General features: G+C 40.6%; 1 protein-coding gene across 1 annotated transcript in view; it reads left to right on the top strand.

Annotated features, from left to right (window-relative positions):
* The first annotated feature begins 273 nt into the window (after positions 1 to 273).
* Positions 274 to 21,530, top strand: part of ACTR2 (actin related protein 2) — a 42,079-nt gene continuing 20,822 nt past the window's right edge. The window contains exons 1-3 of the mRNA XM_050754827.1: positions 274 to 1,619; positions 10,135 to 10,245; positions 17,378 to 17,593. Coding sequence (XP_050610784.1) covers positions 1,572 to 1,619; positions 10,135 to 10,245; positions 17,378 to 17,593 — 375 coding nt within the window. The 5' untranslated portion in view covers positions 274 to 1,571. The remainder of the gene's footprint in view (positions 1,620 to 10,134; positions 10,246 to 17,377; positions 17,594 to 21,530) is intronic.

The raw sequence follows: 21,530 nt of genomic DNA, 5'->3' as shown, positions 1-21,530 counted from the left end.
AAACAGATAAATTTTTCTGCTGGCTGAGGTACTTCTCTGACTGTTAAAGCAGGCAAAGGGAAGAAATGTTCCTCTGAGACCTAGTCTAACCTCTCAAACTTCCAACTACAACAATGGCAGCTTTATTTTTATTTTGATATTTATGTGTTGAGGGTTCCACATAAGATTAAATTTGAATAAAGCACTCTATGCCTTTAAAAAAGTTTGAAAATCACTGGTCTAATAAAAGAACAGTGAAAACTGGCAGGCAGCTATATTATAAAAAGAATACTGGATTGAGGGTTCATGATCCCTGTTTCATTCTAGTTGTTGAACATGTACAGCCATGTCGAAGGAAAAGTTCTAGTTCTCACCTCTCATAAAGGATGGCATTTTAAAGGTGAATTTTAATGTCATTCATCTAATAAATATTTGTTGCATGTAATAAACACGTTATTCATATATTCATAGTAAAGTAATAGCGAGAAAGGAAGTAAGGAACATCCTGAGGATATCAGCCGTCATCAGAGATGTGACAAGCTGGGTCTCAGAGCACAAGTTTGCCAATTGATTAAAAAGGAAAAAAAAAATGAGGCATCGTAGATAGAATCATACGTTCAGAAGAACAGAATTAGAAATAGCTACCACTGAATGAACATTTCCTCTATGCATAGAATTTTATCCTCACCACACCTATGGAGATAGAACTTATTATCCCCATGCAGACAGGGGTATGCCAAAATCACAAAACTCGTGATTGGCAGCGCCACGTTTGAAACTGGGGTTGTCTGATTTCAAAGCCAAGGCTCTGGGTTCACAGAAGTACATGTACTGAAGAGGTGTGAAGCAACATGGGACTACTGGAAGAAGGAGGCGGTGGGCCACGAGGCTGGAAATGCAGGCACCTGCTCTCGTTCGCTTGACCACAGAGCAACTTGGGCAAAGAAGGGGTGGGCTGACATTGGAGTATGGAACAAACGCATGATTTCAAATAAGCATGTGTGTATCCATCCCAGTTCTGTCCGCGGAAAAGGCCCAGAAGCAATGACACACCAAGCCCTGTGGAATGGTGGGGTCCGCTAGGGCCACCAGGCTTGCTCCCCGCCCTACCCGCCGGTTTCTCCGCCACATTCCACTGCCGCAGCAGAATCGGTGTCCTTCACCTGCCTGCGTCTTCTGCACTTCGTTAAGCGGCGCCCTTAGCTCCTGTGACACTTTAGGGAGAAAGCCGCAGCACCTGCAACGTTGGCCGCCATTAACGCCCGGCAAAGCGCCGGGAACTAGAAGCCGCAAAGAACCCGGCTGGGTAGCTACCAGGACAGGCGAGCCGGAAGCGGAGCTGCGGGAGGGACCTCGACGCTCCTCCATCTTTAATTGGAGCTCACCGCTGCCAGTCGCGCTGCCCGCCCGTCCCACCCTTTTCGTGCAGACATTCAGCTAAATGACGGGCGGAGCCGGGCGGCGACTTCCGGTCGGGGGAGAAAAGTTGGGCCGAAGGAGGGGCTGGGAAGACGAAGGAGGAAGAAGAGAAAACGGCCGGGCGGCGGCGGCTGTAGGTTGTGCGGCGGCAGCGGCTCTCCCCTGGGCGAACGATGGACAGCCAGGGCAGGAAGGTGGTGGTGTGCGACAACGGCACCGGGGTAAGCGCCGGGCGAGGAGGCCTTGGCGGCCACAGACGCGGGCGGGGACGAGCAGCGGGCGCGCGGGCCCTCGGCCTCCTGGGCTGCACCTCCCGGCTCTCTGGGCGAAGGGGCGCGGGGCGGTGCCTCCCACCTCCGCGGGCGTGGGAGCGAGCCGGTCTTACCCTGGTCTCCCCTGAGCCTGCCGCCCGTTTAGCCTGCCACCCCCGCAACTTTCCGGCTGGCGAGACCGGCACTGGACGCAGAGCCTACTGGCCGCCCGGCGGGGATCGGCTTCGCGCTCAAGCGGGGGCAATTGGGCTATAGCGGACGGAGGGGTAAAAGGCTCGGTTTGTGTGTTCCGAGAAGGGCTCTTTTCCCCAGGGCCGCCGGTGTGTAAAACGGAGAAAGACCTAGAGGCCTTCCTCTTCCTGTATAGTTGAAGATATACCGAACGAGAAGCAGGAAGCGGGTTTACTTTAAAGAAAAAAAAAAAGGGAAGTGCTGTCATGGAGTGTGGACCTCAGCCCTTTCGCTGTGTGTGTTGGGCTTTTAGTTTTTTTCGAGGGAAGGGGTCCAGATTGGCAGCGCATCGTTCACTTTTTGTTCTGCATACTGGTGATTTGGCCCAGGTGCAGGCCCGCCGAGACCAGCCTGTTCCATTGGGTGGTTTTGGGTGACCTAGGACCCCACAAGACTGTTAATTGCACTGGCCTTAGGGGAAGTTAATTAGTGTTGGTTATCCTACCCCCAGGCCCTTTTTCACCTTTCGTTTCAGAATACAGGTAATGTTAACCTTTAAGATTCAAAAATTGTAAAATCTGACTAAGGCACTGATTTATAAACTATTTGAAAATTGTTTCTGTAATCCCAGCACTTTGGGAGGCCCAGGCGGGCGGATCACCTGATGTTAGGAGTTCGAGACCAGCCTGGTCAACGTGGTGAAACCCCGGTCTACTAAAAATACAAAAACTAGCTGGGCGTGGTGGCGCATGCTTGTAATCCCAGCTACTTGGGAGGCTGAGGCAGGAGAATCGCTTGAAGCCAGGAAGTGGCACTGCACTCCAGCCTGGGCGATAAGAGTGAAACTCCGTCTCAATTAAAAAAAAAAAAAAAAGTTGTTTCATTCAAACCTCTTGTCTTGCCAGATTTTAAAAAAATGTATTTCGGGCCGGGCGCGGTGACTCAAGCCTGTAATCCCAGCACTTTGGGAGGCCGAGACGGGTGGATCACAAGGTCAGGAGATCGAGACCATCCTGGCTAACCCAGTGAAACCCCGTCTCTACTAAAAAATACAAAAAACTAGCCGGGCGAGGTGGCGGGCGCCTGTAATCCCAGCTACTCGGAGGCTGAGGCAGGAGAATGGCGTAAACCCGGGAGGCGGAGCTTGCAGTGAGCTGAGATCCGGCCACAGCACTCCAGCCTGGGCTACAGAGCGAGACTCCGTCTCAAAAAAAAAAAAAAAAAAAAATGTATTTCGGATAGCAAAGTCAGCAAATTAGAAGATGGAAATATTACTTATTCTGGATGACTTCTTTAGTGATTTCTAACCATTTTGATGTTGCAACATTTTGTGACTTTTCTCTCCTCCCTCTCATACATATGATGTATGAATTAAAGTACGTTTTACTTGAACAAAACACTTTGGAATCTGAATTGTTGAGGGAGAAAAGAGCTGGTATTTACTGCCATAATACTGCCTATGATTAGATTTGTTACAGAATTTTACAAGCAATAATTATGTTAGCTTCATCTGAACTGTGTTAGAAATGGACTAGAGTAAAAAGAGTGTTAACATACAATGAGGCCAGATGCGGTGGCTCATGCCTTTAATCCCAGCACTTTGGGAGGTCTAGGCGGGCGGATCACCTGAGTTCAGGAGTTGGAGACCAGCCTGGCCAACATGGTGAAACCCCGTGTCTACTAAAAATGCAAAAATTAGCCAGGCATGTTGGTGGGTGCCTGTAATCCCAGTAATCTCAGCTACTCGGGAGGCTGAGGCAGGAGAATCACTTGAACCCGTTAGGGGGAGGTTGCAGTGAGCCAAGATGGTGCCACTCCAGCCTGGGTGACAGAGCAAGACTCCTCTCAAAAACAAACAAACAAAACATATTAATGGGGCGGTTTTTAAGAATGTAATACTTTTAAAAAGGCAGATCCATTGCTATGGAAACATGTCTAAGATTCATTAAGTTGAAAAAGGTTTTAAAATGATTCAGTTTAAGTGTATGTTCCTTATTAAAGATGTATGTCCACAAACCTGTATCTGCATATAAAGTTTTTGGAGGGATACATAAGAAATGTTCATAATGGTTACCTGTGAGACAAAGGATAAGGGAGTGAGGGAAGATGGGGAGGACTTCATGACCTTTCTGAATTATTGGAAAAATGTTCTTTATTTGAACAAAGCATGTGTTATTAAACTATATTTAAATTAACTATAAACACATGTTACATGTGCAGTTAAAATTCAGTTAAAGGTGCTTTTTAAAAAATTATTAGCCTGGTTTCCACTATAGTCTCAAACTGGCCCCTAAATAAATTCAAAACTTTAAAAATTGAATTTAAAATTTTTTGTTTTGTAATTGTGTCAGATACTCTTTTTAGAAAGTCAAGCCAGTTATATTTTAATGAATTCTTCCTCTTTTAGGGGTTTGAGGCAATGAGCCCTGTATTTGTCGTATATATGAGTTTTTAAATATTAAATTAGAATGGGAATGTTAACTGTAAGCTGAGTTTTTTTTTTTTTTTTTTTGACACAGGATCTTGCTCTATTGCCCAGGCTGGAGAGCAGTGGCGTGATCTCGGCTCTCTGCAACCTCTGCCTCCTGGGCTCCAGTGATTCTGCTTCAGCCTCCCGAGTAGCTGGGACTACAGGCTTGTGCCACCACACCCAGCTAATTTTTTATTTTGTAGAGACTGGTTCTCTCTGTGTTACCCAGGCTAGTCTTAAACTCCTGGGCTTAAGAGATCTGCCCACCTCAGCCTCCTAAAGTGCCAGGATTACAGGCTTGAGCCACTGCACCCTGCTGTCAGAAGCTAATGTTATGTTACTATTCCATTAGTTAGCTAACATTGGAAAGCTGATTTTAGGCTGGGCATGGTGGCTCATTCCTGTAATCCCAGCACTTTGGGAGGCCGAGGCAGGATTATCACTTGAGGTCAGGAGTTTGAGACCAGCCTGGCTATCATGGTGAAACCCTGTGTCTACTAAAAATACAAAAATTAGCTGGGCATGGTGGCTGTTGCCTGTAATCCCAGCTACTTGAGAGGCTGAGGCAGAATTGCTTGAACCTGGGAGGCGGAGGTTGCAGTGAGCCAAGATCGCGCCACTGCACTCCAGCCTGGGCAACAGAGTGAGACTCTGTCACACACACAAAAAGAAAGCTGATTGTAATATGTTATTGGTTAGTCTGGTGTCTAATCCATATTTTTAAGATCCTTTTCCTTAAGACAAATGATCAGTTCCTGTCATATAAATGAAAAAAGTGAGTGTAGTTAATTCAAATAAAAATTTATTTGTTCTTATGCTTCTAGTTATTTTAAAATTTTATTCAGATTTTGTGTGGACCTGATTGGTTTCAAATGAAGAAACAGTGCTGATAAAATACATGAATCATGTAACAGGAATGCTGTAATAGTTCTGAGTATGTAGAGGACTAGGAACCACTTAAATTGTGTATTCTGTTTCTTACCATTTGTAGACGTGAATAGTCATCTTGATTTTATTCAGGTACCTGAAGTTATAATGATTGCTTTATAATTAAATATTAAAGAGGATATTCACATGTAATTTTGAAAAATTTATGGAAATAGTTGTTACCCTAAGGTGTTTTCATTTGCTCCTTACATGCCTTAGGTTTTAAAATTGTAGGCTGGGCCGGGCACGGTGGCTCAAGCCTGTAATCCCAGCACTTTGGGAGGCTGAGATGGGCGGATCACGAGGTCAGGAGATTGAGACCATCCTGGCTAACACGGTGAAACCCCGTCTCTACTAAAAAATACAAAAAACTAGCCGGGCGAGACTCGGGAGGTTGAGGCAGGAGAATGACATAAACCCAGGAGGTGGAGCTTGCAGTGAGCTGAGATCCGGCCACTGCACTCCAGCCTGGGCGACAGAGCGAGACTCCGTCTCAGAAAATAAATAAATAAATAAATAAATAAAATTGTAGGCTGGCTGATGTGGTTCCTCATGCCTGTATCTCCAGCATTTTGGGAGGCCGAGGTGAGAGGATTTCTTGAGGCCAAGAGTTTGAGACCAGCCTGGGTTAATACAACAAGACCCCATAGCTAATAAAAAATAAAAATAAACTTACAAGCTTTTTGAAAAATTGATGTTTTTTTTAACCCCTCCGGCAGACCCAAATTAAGTATTCTAGGACAGGAGTGTCCAGTCTTTTGGCTTCCCTGGGCCACATTGAAAGAATTGTCTTGGGCCACACGTAAAATACACTAACAATAGCTGATGAACTGAAAAAATCGCCAAAAAAATGTTTTAAGAAAGTTTATGAAATTGTGTTGGATCTCATGCAGCCCTTGGGCCATGGGTTGGACAAGCTTGCCTGGAAACAAGTGTGTCCTTACGATCATGAGCCCGATGTTGGTCCTGCTCGATTTTCTATCTCCTAGCTTGACCAGTGTCTCAGCAGGATTGCCCAGAGGAGGAAAACTCATTTGATCCAGTAGTTTATGTGGTTTTTAACCATTCAAACCTCCTTCTGAAATCAAGCCACTTGGGCGATAGGTGAAAATCTGGAGGTCTGTGAAACTCTAGGTTTAGGTCCTCTTCATGAGCTAGGCCCAGGCCCCTGGTGGTGTTTGTCTTGTTACCAGACTAGGGTGATTTCATCAGCAGTGAGTTAGATCACCAACAAAATGAAGGTTTCCCTAGTGCTTGCTATGTTGCTGGCATAGTGCTTAATAAGGTCCAGTCGTACAGAGAAGCTTATAGTGCTAGAATAACTGCATTCGCATTTATGTAATTGACATTTGTAGCTGATTGTGGCCTGCTTTATCAGGCTTCTGCTACTTTATATGTTGAATTTAGGAGTGTTTGAAACAGAAACAAACCAAAATCAAATTTGATTTCATCTTGCAAAATGCTTTGGAGTAAGTAGAATAAATCTTTTGGTGGCCTAAGATCAGAACTGTCACTGTGCAGTTAACGTACTAAATAACATCAGTACCATGAGATAAAATTAGTAAGGGAAAAATAAATATTAAATAAGCCGAAATGGGGCTTTATAAATCCCAGGTTATTATTTTTATTTTTTGGAAGAGAAAAAAATGTACTTTTAGAGCAGATGCAGACAGAATTTTTCATTTTTGCTTGAAAGAATATTATACTGTTCATATTCTTAACCATTTGATGACTCAGTGGGAAGTAAGGGAACTAGTTTAAACCACACTGCTATGAAGAGGAAACTATATATGGTAAAATCTATTTCTTAAACACAGCCTTACTGCACACAATGAAAGAACAAAGTCACCAAGTCTTAAAATGATTGACATGGAGGAGGAATTTCAAGGATTAAGATGATACCAATGATACCAAATGATAGTTTAGAAAATAATGTTTTCTTTGTATTGTATCACATCATGGTTTAGTGTTTTGTTGTTTGTTTTTTTAAGACAGAGTCTCGTGTTGCCCAGGCTGGAGTGCAGTGGCGTGATCTTGTCTTACTGCAGCCTCCATCTCCCGGGTTCAAGCAGTTCTTCTGCCTCAGCCTCCCCAGTAGCTGGGATCACAAGATGCTGGGATTATAGACGTGAGCACTGCGCCCGGCCTTGATTTTTTAAAAATACTAATTATTATTATTATTTGCAGAAGTAATCAGATTGTCAGTTTTATATTATTGAAAAATTGGGGTCAGGCACTGTGGCTGATGCCTATAATCCCAGCACTTTTGGAGGTAAAGGTGGGAGGATTGCTTGAGGCTGGGAGTTCAAGACCAGCCTGAGCAACAGTGAGACCCCTGTCTCTACGAAAAATAATATAACTTTAAAATTATAATTTTTATTTTTTCTTTACTGCTTCTTGCAGAGCAGGGCTACCCTATAGGCAGTGTGCCCAGAGTAGCCAGTATAATTTTTTTTTTTAATTATTTTATTTTATTATTGTTTTTGAGGCAGAGTCTCACTGTGTCGCCTAGGCTGGAGTGCATTCATATAATCTCGGCTCACTGCAACCTCCACCTCCTGGGTTCAAGCGATTCTTCTGCCTCAGCCTCCCGAGTAGCTGGGATTATAGGTATGCACCGCCACGCCCAGCCAATTTTATAGTTTTAGTAGAGATGGGGTTTCACCATATTGGCCAAGCTGGTTTCGAATTCCTGACCTCAAGGGATCCACCTGCCTCGGCCTCCCAAACTCCCAAAGTGCTGGGATTACAGGCGTGAGCACCCACACTCAGCCATTTTTTTTTTTTTTTTCCCAAACAGGGTCTCACACTCTGTTGCCTAGGCTGGAGTGCAGTGGTACAATCCATGGATCAACGTAGCCTCGACCTCCCCGGGCTCAGGTGATCCTCCCACCTCAGCCTCCCAAGTTTCTGGGGCTACAGGTGTGTGTCACTATGCCTGGCTAATTTTTGTATTTTTTGTAGAAAGGGGGTTTTGCTGTGTAGTTTCAGGCTGGTCTCAAACTCCTGGGCCCAAGTTATCCACCCCCTTTGGCTTCCTAAAGTGCCGGGATTACAGGTGTGAGCCACCACTCCCAGCCAATTATTTTAGTTCTTGTTATTATAACTGTTAATGCTTTCACACTTGAAGTAATGTGAAATAGTGCGATTTTTGCTATCTTGATGGATTAAGGTAAAAAAAAAAAAAATGACCTGGGCATGGTGGGATACACCTGTAGTCCCAGCTACTCAAAAGGTTGGGGCACGAGAATCACTTGAACCTGGGGGGTGGAGGTTGCAGTGAACTGAGATGGAGCCACTGCACTCCAGCCTGGGCGACAGAGTGAGACTCTTGTCTCAAAAAAAAATAATAAAAATAAAAACTTATTTGGGCCTGGTGGCATATACCTGTAGTCCCAGCTACTTGGGAGGCTGAGGCGGGAGCATCACTTGAGCCCAGGAGTTAGAGGCCACAGTGAGCTGCACTTGTGCCACTGCGCTCCAGCCTAGGCAACATACGAGACCCGAACTCTAAATTTTAAATATTTTTTAAATTAAAAAAATATTAAAAGCTTGATTCTCTCTTAAGTTTTACTGTAGTTAAATCCCCTAGAATATCAGTTTCTTATGTATAAAATGGAAGTTTTATCACCATCGATGATATGTTCTCCTCGGAGCAGTACACTGAAAATGAAATTATGTTACCTGGTATTACTAAATACATTTATCTAAATATAAAAATGTGAATAGCTAGCCAGGCATGGTGACTCAACTCCTGCAATCTCAGCACTTTGTGAGGCCAAGGTGGGCAGATCACCTGAGGTCAGGAGTTCGAGACCAACCTGGCCAACATGGTGAAACCCTGTCTCTACTAAAAACGCAAAAATTAGTTGGCATGGTGGTGGGTGCCTGTAATCCCAGCTACTTGGGAGGCTAAGGCAGAAGAATTGCTTGGACCCGGGAGTCTGAGGTTGCAGTGAGCTGAGATCACGCCACTGCACTCCAGCCTGGACAACAAGAGTGAAACTCCGTCTAAAAATAAACAAATAGCCAAAAATGCCTAATAAATGTTTATTTTCATAGTATCATGATATTAGTTTAAATGATACTTAGTTTTCCCATTTTGGAAAATGACATTGTCTAAGCGATTTGCCCAAAATTAATGAAAGTCTGCTTCAGAATTGAAACTTTAGTTCTGTTCATTTTCTCACATTTCTCTTTTTAAAAATACTTAGCATTTGACTGGGCATGGTGGCTCAACGCCTGTAATCCCAGCACTTTGGGACGCCTAGGCGGGCGGATCACCCAAGGTTGGGAGTTTGAGACCAGCCTGACCAACATGGAGAAACCCCGTCTCTACTGAAAATACAAAATTAGCTGGGCTTGGTGGCACATGCCTGTAATCCCAGCTACTTGGGAGGCTGAGGCAGGAGAATCACTTGAACTCAGGAGACGGAGGTTGCAGTGAACCCAGATCATGCCATTGCACTTCAGCCTGGGCAGCAAGAGTGAAACTCCACCTCAAAACAAAAACAAAAACAACTTAGCATTTGTTCAGCAAATTTGTCCATCCCACAGATACTTCTGGAGTGAGTACTGTGCCAGGATCTCTGATAGGTATCGGATTCCAGCACGAACTGCTCAGCTTAGCTCCCTGCTCTTATGAGGCTTTTGCTCTAGTGAGGGGACTTAGGCACTAATTTAGCAGTAAATAAACATGAACCCTGGAAGTAGTCAGTGCCATGAAAGAAGTAAAGTGGAGAGGTTGCAACAGATTGAGTGGCTACTTTGGGTGGACTGAAAGCACCAAAAGTTTAAAATGTTATATAAATGCAAAGTGATATTTTTCAGATGCTGTCTTAAAATATAGTAAATACCCTGATGCTAACCCACTTTTATTTTACTGTTTCATTCCAGTTTGTGAAGTGTGGATATGCAGGCTCTAACTTTCCAGAACACATCTTCCCAGCTTTGGTTGGAAGACCTATTATCAGATCAACCACCAAAGTGGGAAACATTGAAATCAAGGTAATGTTTTATTTATTGATAAATGATAATCAAGACATGTGAAGTGTTCTTATAAAAGTAGTTTAACAGTTCTTTTAAGTAGTTTTAAAATATGTTGCCATAAAAAGCAAAGGGGAGGGCAGAAGTTCTCATCTTTTTAATTTATATCAACACCTGAACAGGTGCACAAAAATTGAAGTTAATTTCATCTGCTTTTGTTTATGTATGGCTTGATGCCATTACTTGTTGGAGTAAAATACTTAAGTGTGTTACATTAATGTGAAACACTGTGTTAGTGACTTAAGTCCTATTATGTACATAATATGATTTTTAAAAGAAATCGGCCTGGTATTTTTATGTCTTTCAATTCCATATATTTGTCATTGTATGTGAGTGTCTCTTTGGCACCTTAGACTTTTTCTCTTCATGTTTTTATGGCCTGATCCCTCTACTTTTTTATGTAGCCATTTAGGAAAACACAGGGTGTAACTCTCATTGATTCCTCTTTTCATTAATACAACTTATTTCCATAATGTGCAGAAGGAAGTCATGCGAGCCTTTATTTGGCCTTGCATTATATACTTTACCATGTAGAGGAAGGAAAGTTTTCACTGCCTACTCGCTGTATTTAACATGAAAGACTACATGAAAAGATGATAGATTTTTCTCCCATATTAAAGGGATCAGAAATCAAGTGGGAGTTAGAATATTTGAGAAGAAAGAGAACAGTCAGAGGACAGTGGTCACCAATTGGCTTTAAGTTCTTCAGTTGACTGAGGGATCAAGTTATACAGAATGCAGTAGAATTTAGGGGTTTTTTTAGTGAATTGTTTGTGAACACGCTACCATTGTTGGTCCTATCTGGATAGTCTTTAGCAAGCCTTCAGTGTAAGGTTATGAGTCATTTGAAATATGCATTAGAGTATATCTCTTTGGGACATTTGTTTGATGTAGGAAGTTGGTAATAGATGGTAGAGATTTGCATGTAGCTTTCTGCTTTTGGGATAGAGAGTTGAGTTACACAGTGAATAAAAATACAAGCTGAAACTTGGGTTCTGTGTTAGTTTATTTTTAAAGAGTTAAAGTAGTGAATTATTCTGGCCTCTCCTGTTAACAAAAAAAATAAAATGGGACACTCAATATAAGTTTTTCCTTTTTAAGGAGCTTTTGGAATATTTGTGGGATTCCTTATTTGCTTATTGTGAACTCCTTTCATTCTGAATGAATTCTATCTTAAATGAACTTTGACTTGAAATTAGCTAATAATAGTGATAAGGATAAATGTTTAATGAAGTTGAAGGCTATACTTTTTATTCAGTGTCAGGTTTTTAAAGAATGGCTATATACTGAGGGACAATGAAATTTTTGAGGTGTGAAGAAATACCTTGTATAGCCATTTTTATTTTCCAACATAGGCACAAATAACTACACATCTCTTCATGCCCACGTTCTTCGTTTTTAAGGCCAAGTGATAAAAATCAAATTTGTCAATATGCTAATAAAACATTTTTGCCAAGGAATTCCCTAGCAGTATTTGCTTGTATGGTTTGTCATTCTGTATTCTATTGGCTCAATTCTGTTCACTCTGTGCAATCTTGTAAGCCTATCAAGTTAAATTGTTCTTCCAGTAGAAAACAGCAAAAGATAGCTATGTCAAATAAATTTAACTTGAACATTAGAGCTTGGAAAAACAACCCTGAGCTATCTGACTCTATGCCTACTCAGCTAGACCTTTGCTGTTATCATTTATTTTTCTTAATTAAAGTTCTTAAATTCAGTAATGAATTAAAGAAGCTTACTTTTTGGAATTCCTGTGCTTAGTATTTTGACTTATACTTTTTGTGTCTTGTTAGCTAAAATGTGGTAGACTAAAAAATGGAAATTTAAATCGTTTAATGAGTTAATTTGCATTCAGGAATAACTGTCCTTGTTAATTTGGCCCTAATTATTAACTCCATTAAATATAGTAGTACTGCATCTGACCTCAACCTAATTGTCTCTATTGCTTGTATGTTTAAACATTTCAGTGAGGATTTTATTTAGGCCTTTTCTGACTCTTACTTCTACCTTCTCTCTCTTCACCTTTCTTGACCCGTTGAAGTAGAATAACAAAAAGATGGTAAGTGAGGTTACACACATGCTCTGTTTGTTTTCCACTTTTGCTTGATGGGACAGTAGTTGTTGTTTTGTGTCCCTTTAGTAGTGGGGAGGGGGGGTTATTCCATATTTTTATTTTAAATACTTTGATTTTTAACCTTTTTCATTGCTTCAATTTGATAGCAACTAATTAAGTCCTATACTTTCCTGATTGCGTACAATGGACCAAACAAGAACTAATTACTAACATAGTTTTGAATTGTTTTCCTTGTTTTTCTTGTAGATGAATGTTATAGTTAAAATGGAATGTGTTGTGCATATTAGAAATAAAATGACTTTATTTGGATATGTGTGATCCAGAAAATTCAAGTGAAGTTGTTGCATTTGAATAAATTCACTTTATTGACCAGTGTTAAATTGAACATTGACTGTCATAGCCTGTATATATATTTGCATCTAGTATGGTATCAGATGTGTACTTAATAAACGGAGTAAAATCTTAATATGTAAACGAACCATAGATAGAAAAAAGAGAATTCTTTCCATATCATCCTTACTGATGAGCAGATTTCACAAGGTTATCTGAGGTTAAATAAGAAAAAGGTAAAGCTTTTCTATAAACGACAGATTTCCCCCCCCAAATAAATAACATTGTGCAGTGCCTTTTTCTTTTCAACTAAAAGCTTGCTGGGCTTATCTCAGACATTTAACTCTTTCGTTGTATTTTTCTGTGATAGTGTAAGTGCTTCTGTAGTAGACACTTTTCAGGTTTGTTTTTAATATTGTTTGTAAGAATCTCTGACAAAAATCAGGCACTTCTAATACAATATATTTTAACTAGTAATAGTAACTTTGTGAAGTTTTGTTTTGAATAAACAAAACCATTTAAAAGAGGAAATTTATCATAAATAAAAGATCATATATTTGTGTTAATATTCTAATGAGATTAAGAAAATGTGTGCTTGCTGGGCACAGTGGCTCGTGCCTGTAATCCCAGCACTTTGGGAGGCCCAGGCGGGTGGATCACAAGGTCAGGAGTTCAATTTTTCTCTACTAAAAATACAAAAATTAGCCAGGTGTGGTGGCGCGTGCCTGTAATTCCAGCTACTCAGGAGGCTGAGGCAGGAGAATCGCTTGAACCCAGGAGGCAGAGGTTGCGGTAAGCTGAGATCGCGCCGCTGCACTCCAGCCTGGGCAACAGAGTGAGACTCCATCTCAAAAAAAGAAAAGGAAAGGGTGTGCTTGTAGAGAACGGTGTAGGCTTATTTTAACAGAAGTTTTTGACCTAGTGAGATGGTTCATGCCTCTAATCCCAGCACTTTGGCAGGACTAGGTGGGAGGATACCTTGAGCCCAGAAGTTCAAGACCAGCCTAGGCAACATGGCAAGACCCTGTCTCTACAGAAAGTTTTTAAAAAAGTAACCAGGTATAGTAATATGTGCCTCCCTAGCTACTTGGCAGGTTAAGGCAGGAGTATCGCTTGAGCCCAGAAGTTTGAGGCTGCAGTGGGTGATGACAGGGCCACTGCACTCCAGCCTGGGCGACAGAGCAAGACCCTACCTCTATTAGTTAATTGAACAATCAAACAAACAAATGTTTTCAGTGGAGTTTTCTTCTAGGGATTTAATTGTGCTTTTGAACTTGAGTTTACTTGTATTCTAATACGAGGTGACATTGTTCAAAATGATTCTTGGCAAATATAATCCCTACTACCCACTTTTCATGAAGTATAAATACCTTTGAAACAGCATCTCAGTTACTGTGATTTTTTTCATTCTTTCAGTTAGGTGATGTTCAGTGGTGGGGCAGGTGGTTAATACCTGAGGTCTGATCTGATCACTTATAACTTGGTTCTGAGTGATGAAGGCAAGTTATATAACACTTAGTAGGATTTTTTGTTTAAAATTTTAGATATGAAAATTTTTTAATTGGATAGCTTGAATAGTCAAACTTTGTACTTCTTAAATAAGTTAATACTCCGTTTTAAATGTCCTCTTTGTTCTAAGGAAGGCAAGGATATTCATTTCTAAACATTTCTTTCAGTTAATCCTTTATAGTATGTGTGGTCCTAGAAGTCGATACATGAGGCATTTATTTAGAGTTGGCATTGGGTCATGTAAATGTAAGCCCCTATTCGTACGTTAAATAAAAAGTAAATTTCTGTTGAAATCAGATCAGACTTATTTCAAATTGATTGAAATAATACTGATTATATTACCTAACTAATCTGTTATATTGTACAACACAAAAAAGGATGTAGAGGAAAGTTAGTAACAAAAATAGTATATATAATTACAGGTATAGATTTCACTCCTAACATTTTATTAAGCAGTATTAAGAAAACATAGCAATACTGAAATGATTTTACAATGAAACTTGTATATCCATCACCTAGATTCTGACATTAATATATATCATATTGATTTATTACATATCTGTTCATCTATTCATTCATCATTGCATCTTGTTTTTTAATGGATTTCAAAGTAAGTTGCAGATACCAGTATACTTCAACATGTGCATGTTATTAACTAGAATTCACAAATACAGATTTTCTGTTTTGCATATTCCTCATAGAAGAATCTAAACAGTTGGTTGGGCGTGGTGAGTCATGCCTGTAATCCTAGCACTTTGGGAGGCTGAGGTGGGCTGATCTCCTGAGCCCAGGAGTTCAAGACCAGCCTGGGAAACATGGTGAAACCCCTAAAACTACAAGAATTAGCTGGGCATGTAACCTGTAGTCCCAGCTACGTGGGAGGCTGAGGTGGGAGGATCACCTGAGCCTGCGGAAGTTGAGGCTGTGGTGAGCCATAATGGCACCACTGCACTTCAGCTTGGGTGACAGAGTGAGACCCAATCTAAAAAAAAAAAAAAAAAAGAGTCTAAACATTTAATATTTCAGAACTTTGAGTAATAAGTTAGTAAGTTATGTTAAATTAACTTCATCAGAAATTGCAACAGACATTTTTATTGAACATTTCTAGCATCTGTTTTTAACTTTGTTGTAGTTTTTGATGTTGCTTTTAGTGGATTTTCCAGAGATCTGTTTGTTTTTTTGTTAGAGTCCTCATCTTGGTTTCATCTCTGATTTTTTTTTTTTTTTTTTTTTTTTTTTTTTTTTTGAGACGGAGTCTCGCTCTGTCACCCAGGCTGGAGTGCAGTGGCCGGATCTCAGCTCACTGCAAGCTCCGCCTCCCGGGTTCACGCCGATCTCCTGCCTCAGCCTCCTGAGTAGCTGGGACTACAGGTGCCCGCCACCTCGCCCGGCTAGTTTTTTTTTTTTTTTTTTTTTTTTTTTTTTTTTTGAGACAGAGTCTCGCTCTGTCACCCAGGCTGGAGTGCAGTGGCCAGATCTCGGCTCACGGCAAGCTCCGCCTCCCGGGTTCACGCCATTCTCCTGCCTCAGCCTCCCGAGTAGCTGGGACTACAGGTGACCGCCACCTTGCCTGGCTAGTTTTTTGTATTTTTTAGTAGAGACGGGGTTTCACCGTGTTAGCCAGGATGGTCTCGATCTCCTGACCTCGTGATCCGCATGTCTCGGCCTCCCAAAGTGCTGGGATTACAGGCGTTTTTTGTATTTTTTTTAATAGAGACGGGGGTTTCACCGTGTTAGCCAGGATGGTCTCGATCTCTTGACCTCGTGATCCGCCCGTCTTGGCCTCCCAAAGTGCTGGGATTACAGGCTTGAGCCACCGCGCCCTGCCTTTTTTTAAAAAAAACATGTATTTTTAAGCCTTCATTTTAAAACATCTCATGTTGGCCAGGCGCGGTGACTCATGCCTGTAATCCCAACACTTTGGGAGGCTGAGATGGGTGAATCACTTGAGGTCAGGAGTTTGAGACCAGCCTGGCCAACATGGTGAAACCCCATCTCTACTAAAAATACAAAAATTAGCCAGGCGTGGTGGCAGGTGCCTGTAATCCCAGCTACTCGGGAGGCTGAGGCAGGAGAATCGCTTGGACCTGGGAGGAGGAGGTTGTAGTGAGCTGAGATCACGCCACTGCACTCTAGCCTAGGCAATAGAGCGAGACTCAGTCTCAGAAAAATAATCTTGTGTTAATTTTGCTGCTGCTTTTTTTTTTTTGTCTCTCCATAATTAAAACTTAATGTATTGTAGCAAGTATCTGCTTCTGATACTAGTTGTGTTTTATTGAATTTATCAACATATGTAGAAATTAATATTATTTAACATGTTGACTAGCTGTTTTCTAAAAATAAATCTAAATGCTAGGACGTCCTTAGCCTTATTATGTATACAAAATGTGACTTTCAAATGTGGATCATCTTAAGTATGCTCTCATTGGAGACAAGACTTGTGAGTATTATGCTTCATGTGTGATGGTGTAGTTTTCCAATATTGTACTTTAAACTTGAAAGTGTTGCTCAGGAGATGATTTTAAAGGATAGGTTGTTTGCCTATATCTTAATTTTTTTATAACTCTACAGATTTTCATTCACCTTGGTGAGGCATATGTAGAAACAGTTTAAATTCTAATTCAGGCATATGTAGATAGAAGTTTGTGCCATTTATAAGTTCGTTGGTGTATGTATGCATTATTATAGAGTAATAAAGAATCATTTTTTTTTTGCTTCTTTCATTATGCTTTATAGTACTTACATTTATCATTTTGATATTTAGTGCAAAGAATTGTGCTGCATGCATTGAGCATTTTTCTACAAGTTTTTTTCCCCCTGATGTACTATTTCACATATCACAGGCCTTATTTTTTGAACAATTGAGCAAAAGAAACAGATGAAACCTCATACAAAACCCTCCAAAATATGAAAATGTGGGGTTTATTTGTGCTAATGCTCTTCTTTTGGAAACATTTGTGTTAAAGGTAAGGTCAATTTATTGATTTAAACCACGTTGTACATAAAAATTTATTACCCATGATTAAACTTTCTAAGACATTGTTCTTGATAGAAAAGATTTTCTAACTTGTGGAATAAAAAGCTTTATTTTGCAAGTGCCAGAAAGATTAAAATTAATTATTCCCCAGTTTTCTTAAAATATGCAAAACTTTGATCTACAGCTTTGACATAATTTTCTAGGATCTTATGGTTGGAGATGAGGCAAGTGAATTACGATCAATGTTAGAAGTTAACTACCCTATGGAAAATGGCATAGTACGAAATTGGGATGACATGAAACACCTGTGGGACTACACATTTGGACCAGAGAAACTTAATATAGATACCAGAAATTGTAAAATCTTACTCACAGAACCTCCTATGAACCCAACCAAAAACAGAGAGAAGATTGTAGAGGTGAGTTTTTATGCAGGATATGCATATGTGTATTTCTGTGATATTATGTTAAATAAAAAAAAAGTTTTTTTTTTTTTTTACTGTTGCTGTGGATCAAGCCTGTAATCCCAGCACTTTGGGAGGCCGAGATGGGCGGATCACGAGGTCAGGAGATCGAGACCATCCTGGCTAACACGGTGAAACCCCGTCTCTACTAAGAAATACAAAAAAAAAATAGCCGGGCGAGGTGGCGGGCGCCTGTAGTCCCAGCTACTCGGGAGGCTGAGGCCGGAGAATGGCGTGAACCCGGGAGGCGGAGCTTGCAGTGAGCTGAGATCCGGCCACTGCACTCCAGCCTGGGCTACAGAGCGAGAGACTCCGTCTCAAAAAAAAAAAAAAAAAAAAAAAAAATTGTTTTCCTTCAGATCTTACTAAGTATCTACTATATGCTAGTTGTTATTCTAAATAGGAAAGAAGAATAGATCAGTAAACAAAAAATCCTACTGCCATGGAGTGTCTATATTCTAACAGGGAAAAACAGGCCAAAAAAATTTAAGTTTTTAATTTAGTGAGTTAATTTAATTAAGTTTTTATGGAGGAGCCAGCAGAAGGAGATTGAAAAGGCTAATACAATAAGCAGTTACAGAGTTAATTAAATGGTTTGTTAGAAGGTAAGCGATCCAGTTGACCCTTGAGCAATGCAGGGGTTAGGGGCACCAACCCTCCCTACTCTTGTGCAAACTTAACTGCCCCCAAAAATACTTCTAATAGCCTACTGTTGACCAGAAGCCTTACTGATAACATACTATGTATTATATACTATATTCTTATAATAAAGTAAGTTAGAGGAAATGCTATTAAGAAAATCATAAGGAAGAGAAAATACATTTGCTCTACCTTAAATGGATGTCGATCATCATAAAGATCTTCATCCTCATTGTCTTCACGCTGACAAAGAAGAGGAGGGGTTGGTCTTGCAGTCTCGGGTGGCAGAGACAGAAGAGGTGGAGGAGGGAAGGGGAGGCAGGAAAGATTTATTGACAAAAATTGTGTATAAGTGGACCTGTGTGGTTCAATCTTCTTGTTATTCAAGGTTCAACTGTAGATGCTAAAGGCAAAATAAATCAGGTTAAGGGGGAGTGGGAGGTTGTAATTTTACATAGGTTGTGAGAAGGTGATGTTTAAACAGACAGGGTAAGTGAGTTAGCCAGGATATATAGGAAAAGGATGTTCCAGATAAAGGGAGTAGCCAATGTAAAGGTCTTAAGTTAGGAACAAGCCTGGCATATTAAAGAATAAGCAAGGAAGCCAGTGTGGTTGAGGGGAGAGCCACAGAAGATGAGGTCGGATAAGTAATATTGGTGCTTTGTGGGCTCTAATTAGGAATTGGGCTTTTACTCTGGGTGAAATATGAGGCTGTTACAGGAAAGGGAGATGCTCAGATTTAGATTTCTTTGTTGTGTTGTGAGTATCCCACAAGGAGGGAAAGATAGAAGTTAAAACAGTTGGAGACTTTGTCAGTCATTTAAGCAAAAGATAATGATTGTTAGGATTGGAGTAGTAGTAGTAGAAGAAATAGAAATTACCAGATTATAGGTCTATTTTGAAGGTAGGGCCAAAGAATTTTCTAATGCATTTGGTATGGGTAATAGAGAATAAGGAGTCAGAGATGACTCCAAAGGTTTTGACTTGACTGGAGAATGGAGTTACCATCAACTGAGGTCTGGAGAAAAACTGAGAAAAGTAGAGCAGGGTTTGGAGGGAAATGAGCAAAAATTCAATTGTGGACATGTTGAGTTTGTAGGTCCTTATTAGACATCCAAGCAGAAATGTCAAAACAGGTAGTTATATATATGAGATCAAGTTCAAGAGAAAAGACTGGGCTGGAGATACAAACTTGAGAGTCATCTGGATATAAATGATACGGTTCAATAAAGAAGAGAGGGTAGACAGTGGTGAAAAGGCCAAGGACCAGAGAGATAGGAGGAGCCAGCAGAAGGAGATTGAAAACACTAATGAGGCTGGGCGAGGTGGCTCACAGCACTTTGGGAGGCCAAGGCGGGTGGATCTCTTGAGACCAGGAATTTGAGACCAGCCAGGCCAACATGGCAAAACCCCATCTCTACTAAAAATACAAAATTAGCTGGGCGTGGTGGCGCACACCTGTAATCCCAGCTACTCAGGAGGCGGAGGCAGGAGAATTGCTTGAACCCAGGAGGGTGGAGGTTGCAGTGAGCTGAAATCACCCCACTGCACTCTGGCCTGAGCAACAGAGTGAGACTCTGTCTCAAAAAAAAAAGAAACAGAAAAAAAACATGCTAATGAAATAATGAAATAAGCAGTTACAGAGGAAAGAGAGAACAAGAGAGCTATGGTCCTCACAGTTTAAATAAGTAAGTTTTCAAGGTTCTTTTATTTTTGTATATATGAGGTAGAAATATAATAACTTCTGTAGCTTTCCAGTTACTATTTAATGTAAATGTTTTGTTTATGAATGTTTAAATGTTGATGGATATTTTTGAAAGGGTTTAGAAGAAAATGTTGTTAGACAGTATTTTTAAAGCCTGTATTAAAACTCAATTTTTGTATTAAGTGTTTTGAAAATCTAAGATCATTTTTAAAGATTCCGTATGATTTCTTATGGCTTACATTTTAATATTCTTATTTGTTTGAGTACAAATATGTCTATGACTGATAGTGTCCTACCTTAATCTCATTAACATGCTTTCAAGTTGGTATGTGCATATATATGATCATTCTTCTATTTTCATCCCTGTGGAGGTGGAATAAAGGATGATGGATAAAATGCTATTCAGACTATCTAATTGTTTAATTGATGAGTATGTGTTTCAGAGTTGTAGAATTTAAATTCTATGTAATTTTCATTGTAAAATTTCTAAATATATAGATATTCAGAGTGATAGGCAACCCTACCAGTCAAGGAGTGCTCAGTCTAGATCACCAAAAAAAAATCATGCAGGATATTCCCAGACAACCTGGGCTACAGAGAATGAACATGTGTGTGACCAGTGAGGGCACCAAGGAAACAACTCCTCCTTCCAGGATAGTTCATTAGGAGGATGTAATTACAGTCTTGATTCAAGTAGGGACTGGGCTTAGCAGCTAAGCCATTTCTGTATTTTCCAGCAATCAGGAAATAACCCTTTGCCATGCCATTTTACTGTTGTTCTTTCTTTCTTTCTTTCTTTTAATTTTTAAGCTGCTCAGAGTAGATAGAGCTACACTCTTGGCCCAGATTGAGGGAGGGGTTGTGAAGCTCTGTAAAGCAATTTCTGTATTTTATCTTTGAATTAAAAGATATTTCCCTGGCTAGACGTGGTGGCTGACACCTGTAATCCCAACACTTTGGGAGGCCGAGGCAGGTGGATCATGAGGTCAGGAGTTCGAGACCAGCCTGGCCAACATAGTGAAACCCTGTCTCTACTAAAAATACAAAAATTAGCCAGGCATGGTGGTGCGTGCCTGTATTTCCAGCTACTCGGGAGGCTGAGGCAGGAGAATTGCTTGAACCCAGGAGGTGGAGGTTGCAGTGAGCCGAAGTTGCACCACTGTACTCCAGCTTAGGCAACAGAGTGAGGTTTCATCTCAGAAAAAAAAAAGATATTTCCCTTAAGGGACATCAATTAAGAAAGTCTTGTTCAATACAGAGAGCTTTCTTTCACACTAATTAGTCATTAACTAATACACTAAGAAATCTTTGCTTTGTCACACTTATGAAATACTTGGAGACTTAGTATGTATCCAGAAGTCTGTCTTCAGACTTGGAGCTCTGTAGCAGCAGGACTTTAATAAACAAGAGGAGCTGATGAAAATGGAAGACTATTTCAGGTCCACTTTGATTCTATTTTGGGCAATTAATTCCACTTTGTGACCATGAAGAAAACATATATTTATTATGTAAATTTCTAAATACTAGTTTTTTTTCTTTCTGTCTGCA

This window comes from Macaca thibetana, chromosome 13 (genome assembly GCF_024542745.1).
Source record: "Macaca thibetana thibetana isolate TM-01 chromosome 13, ASM2454274v1, whole genome shotgun sequence".
Lineage (NCBI taxonomy): Eukaryota > Metazoa > Chordata > Mammalia > Primates > Cercopithecidae > Macaca > Macaca thibetana.
The sequence above is the reverse complement of the archived record's forward strand: the minus strand, read 5'-3'. Positions and strand labels throughout refer to the sequence as shown.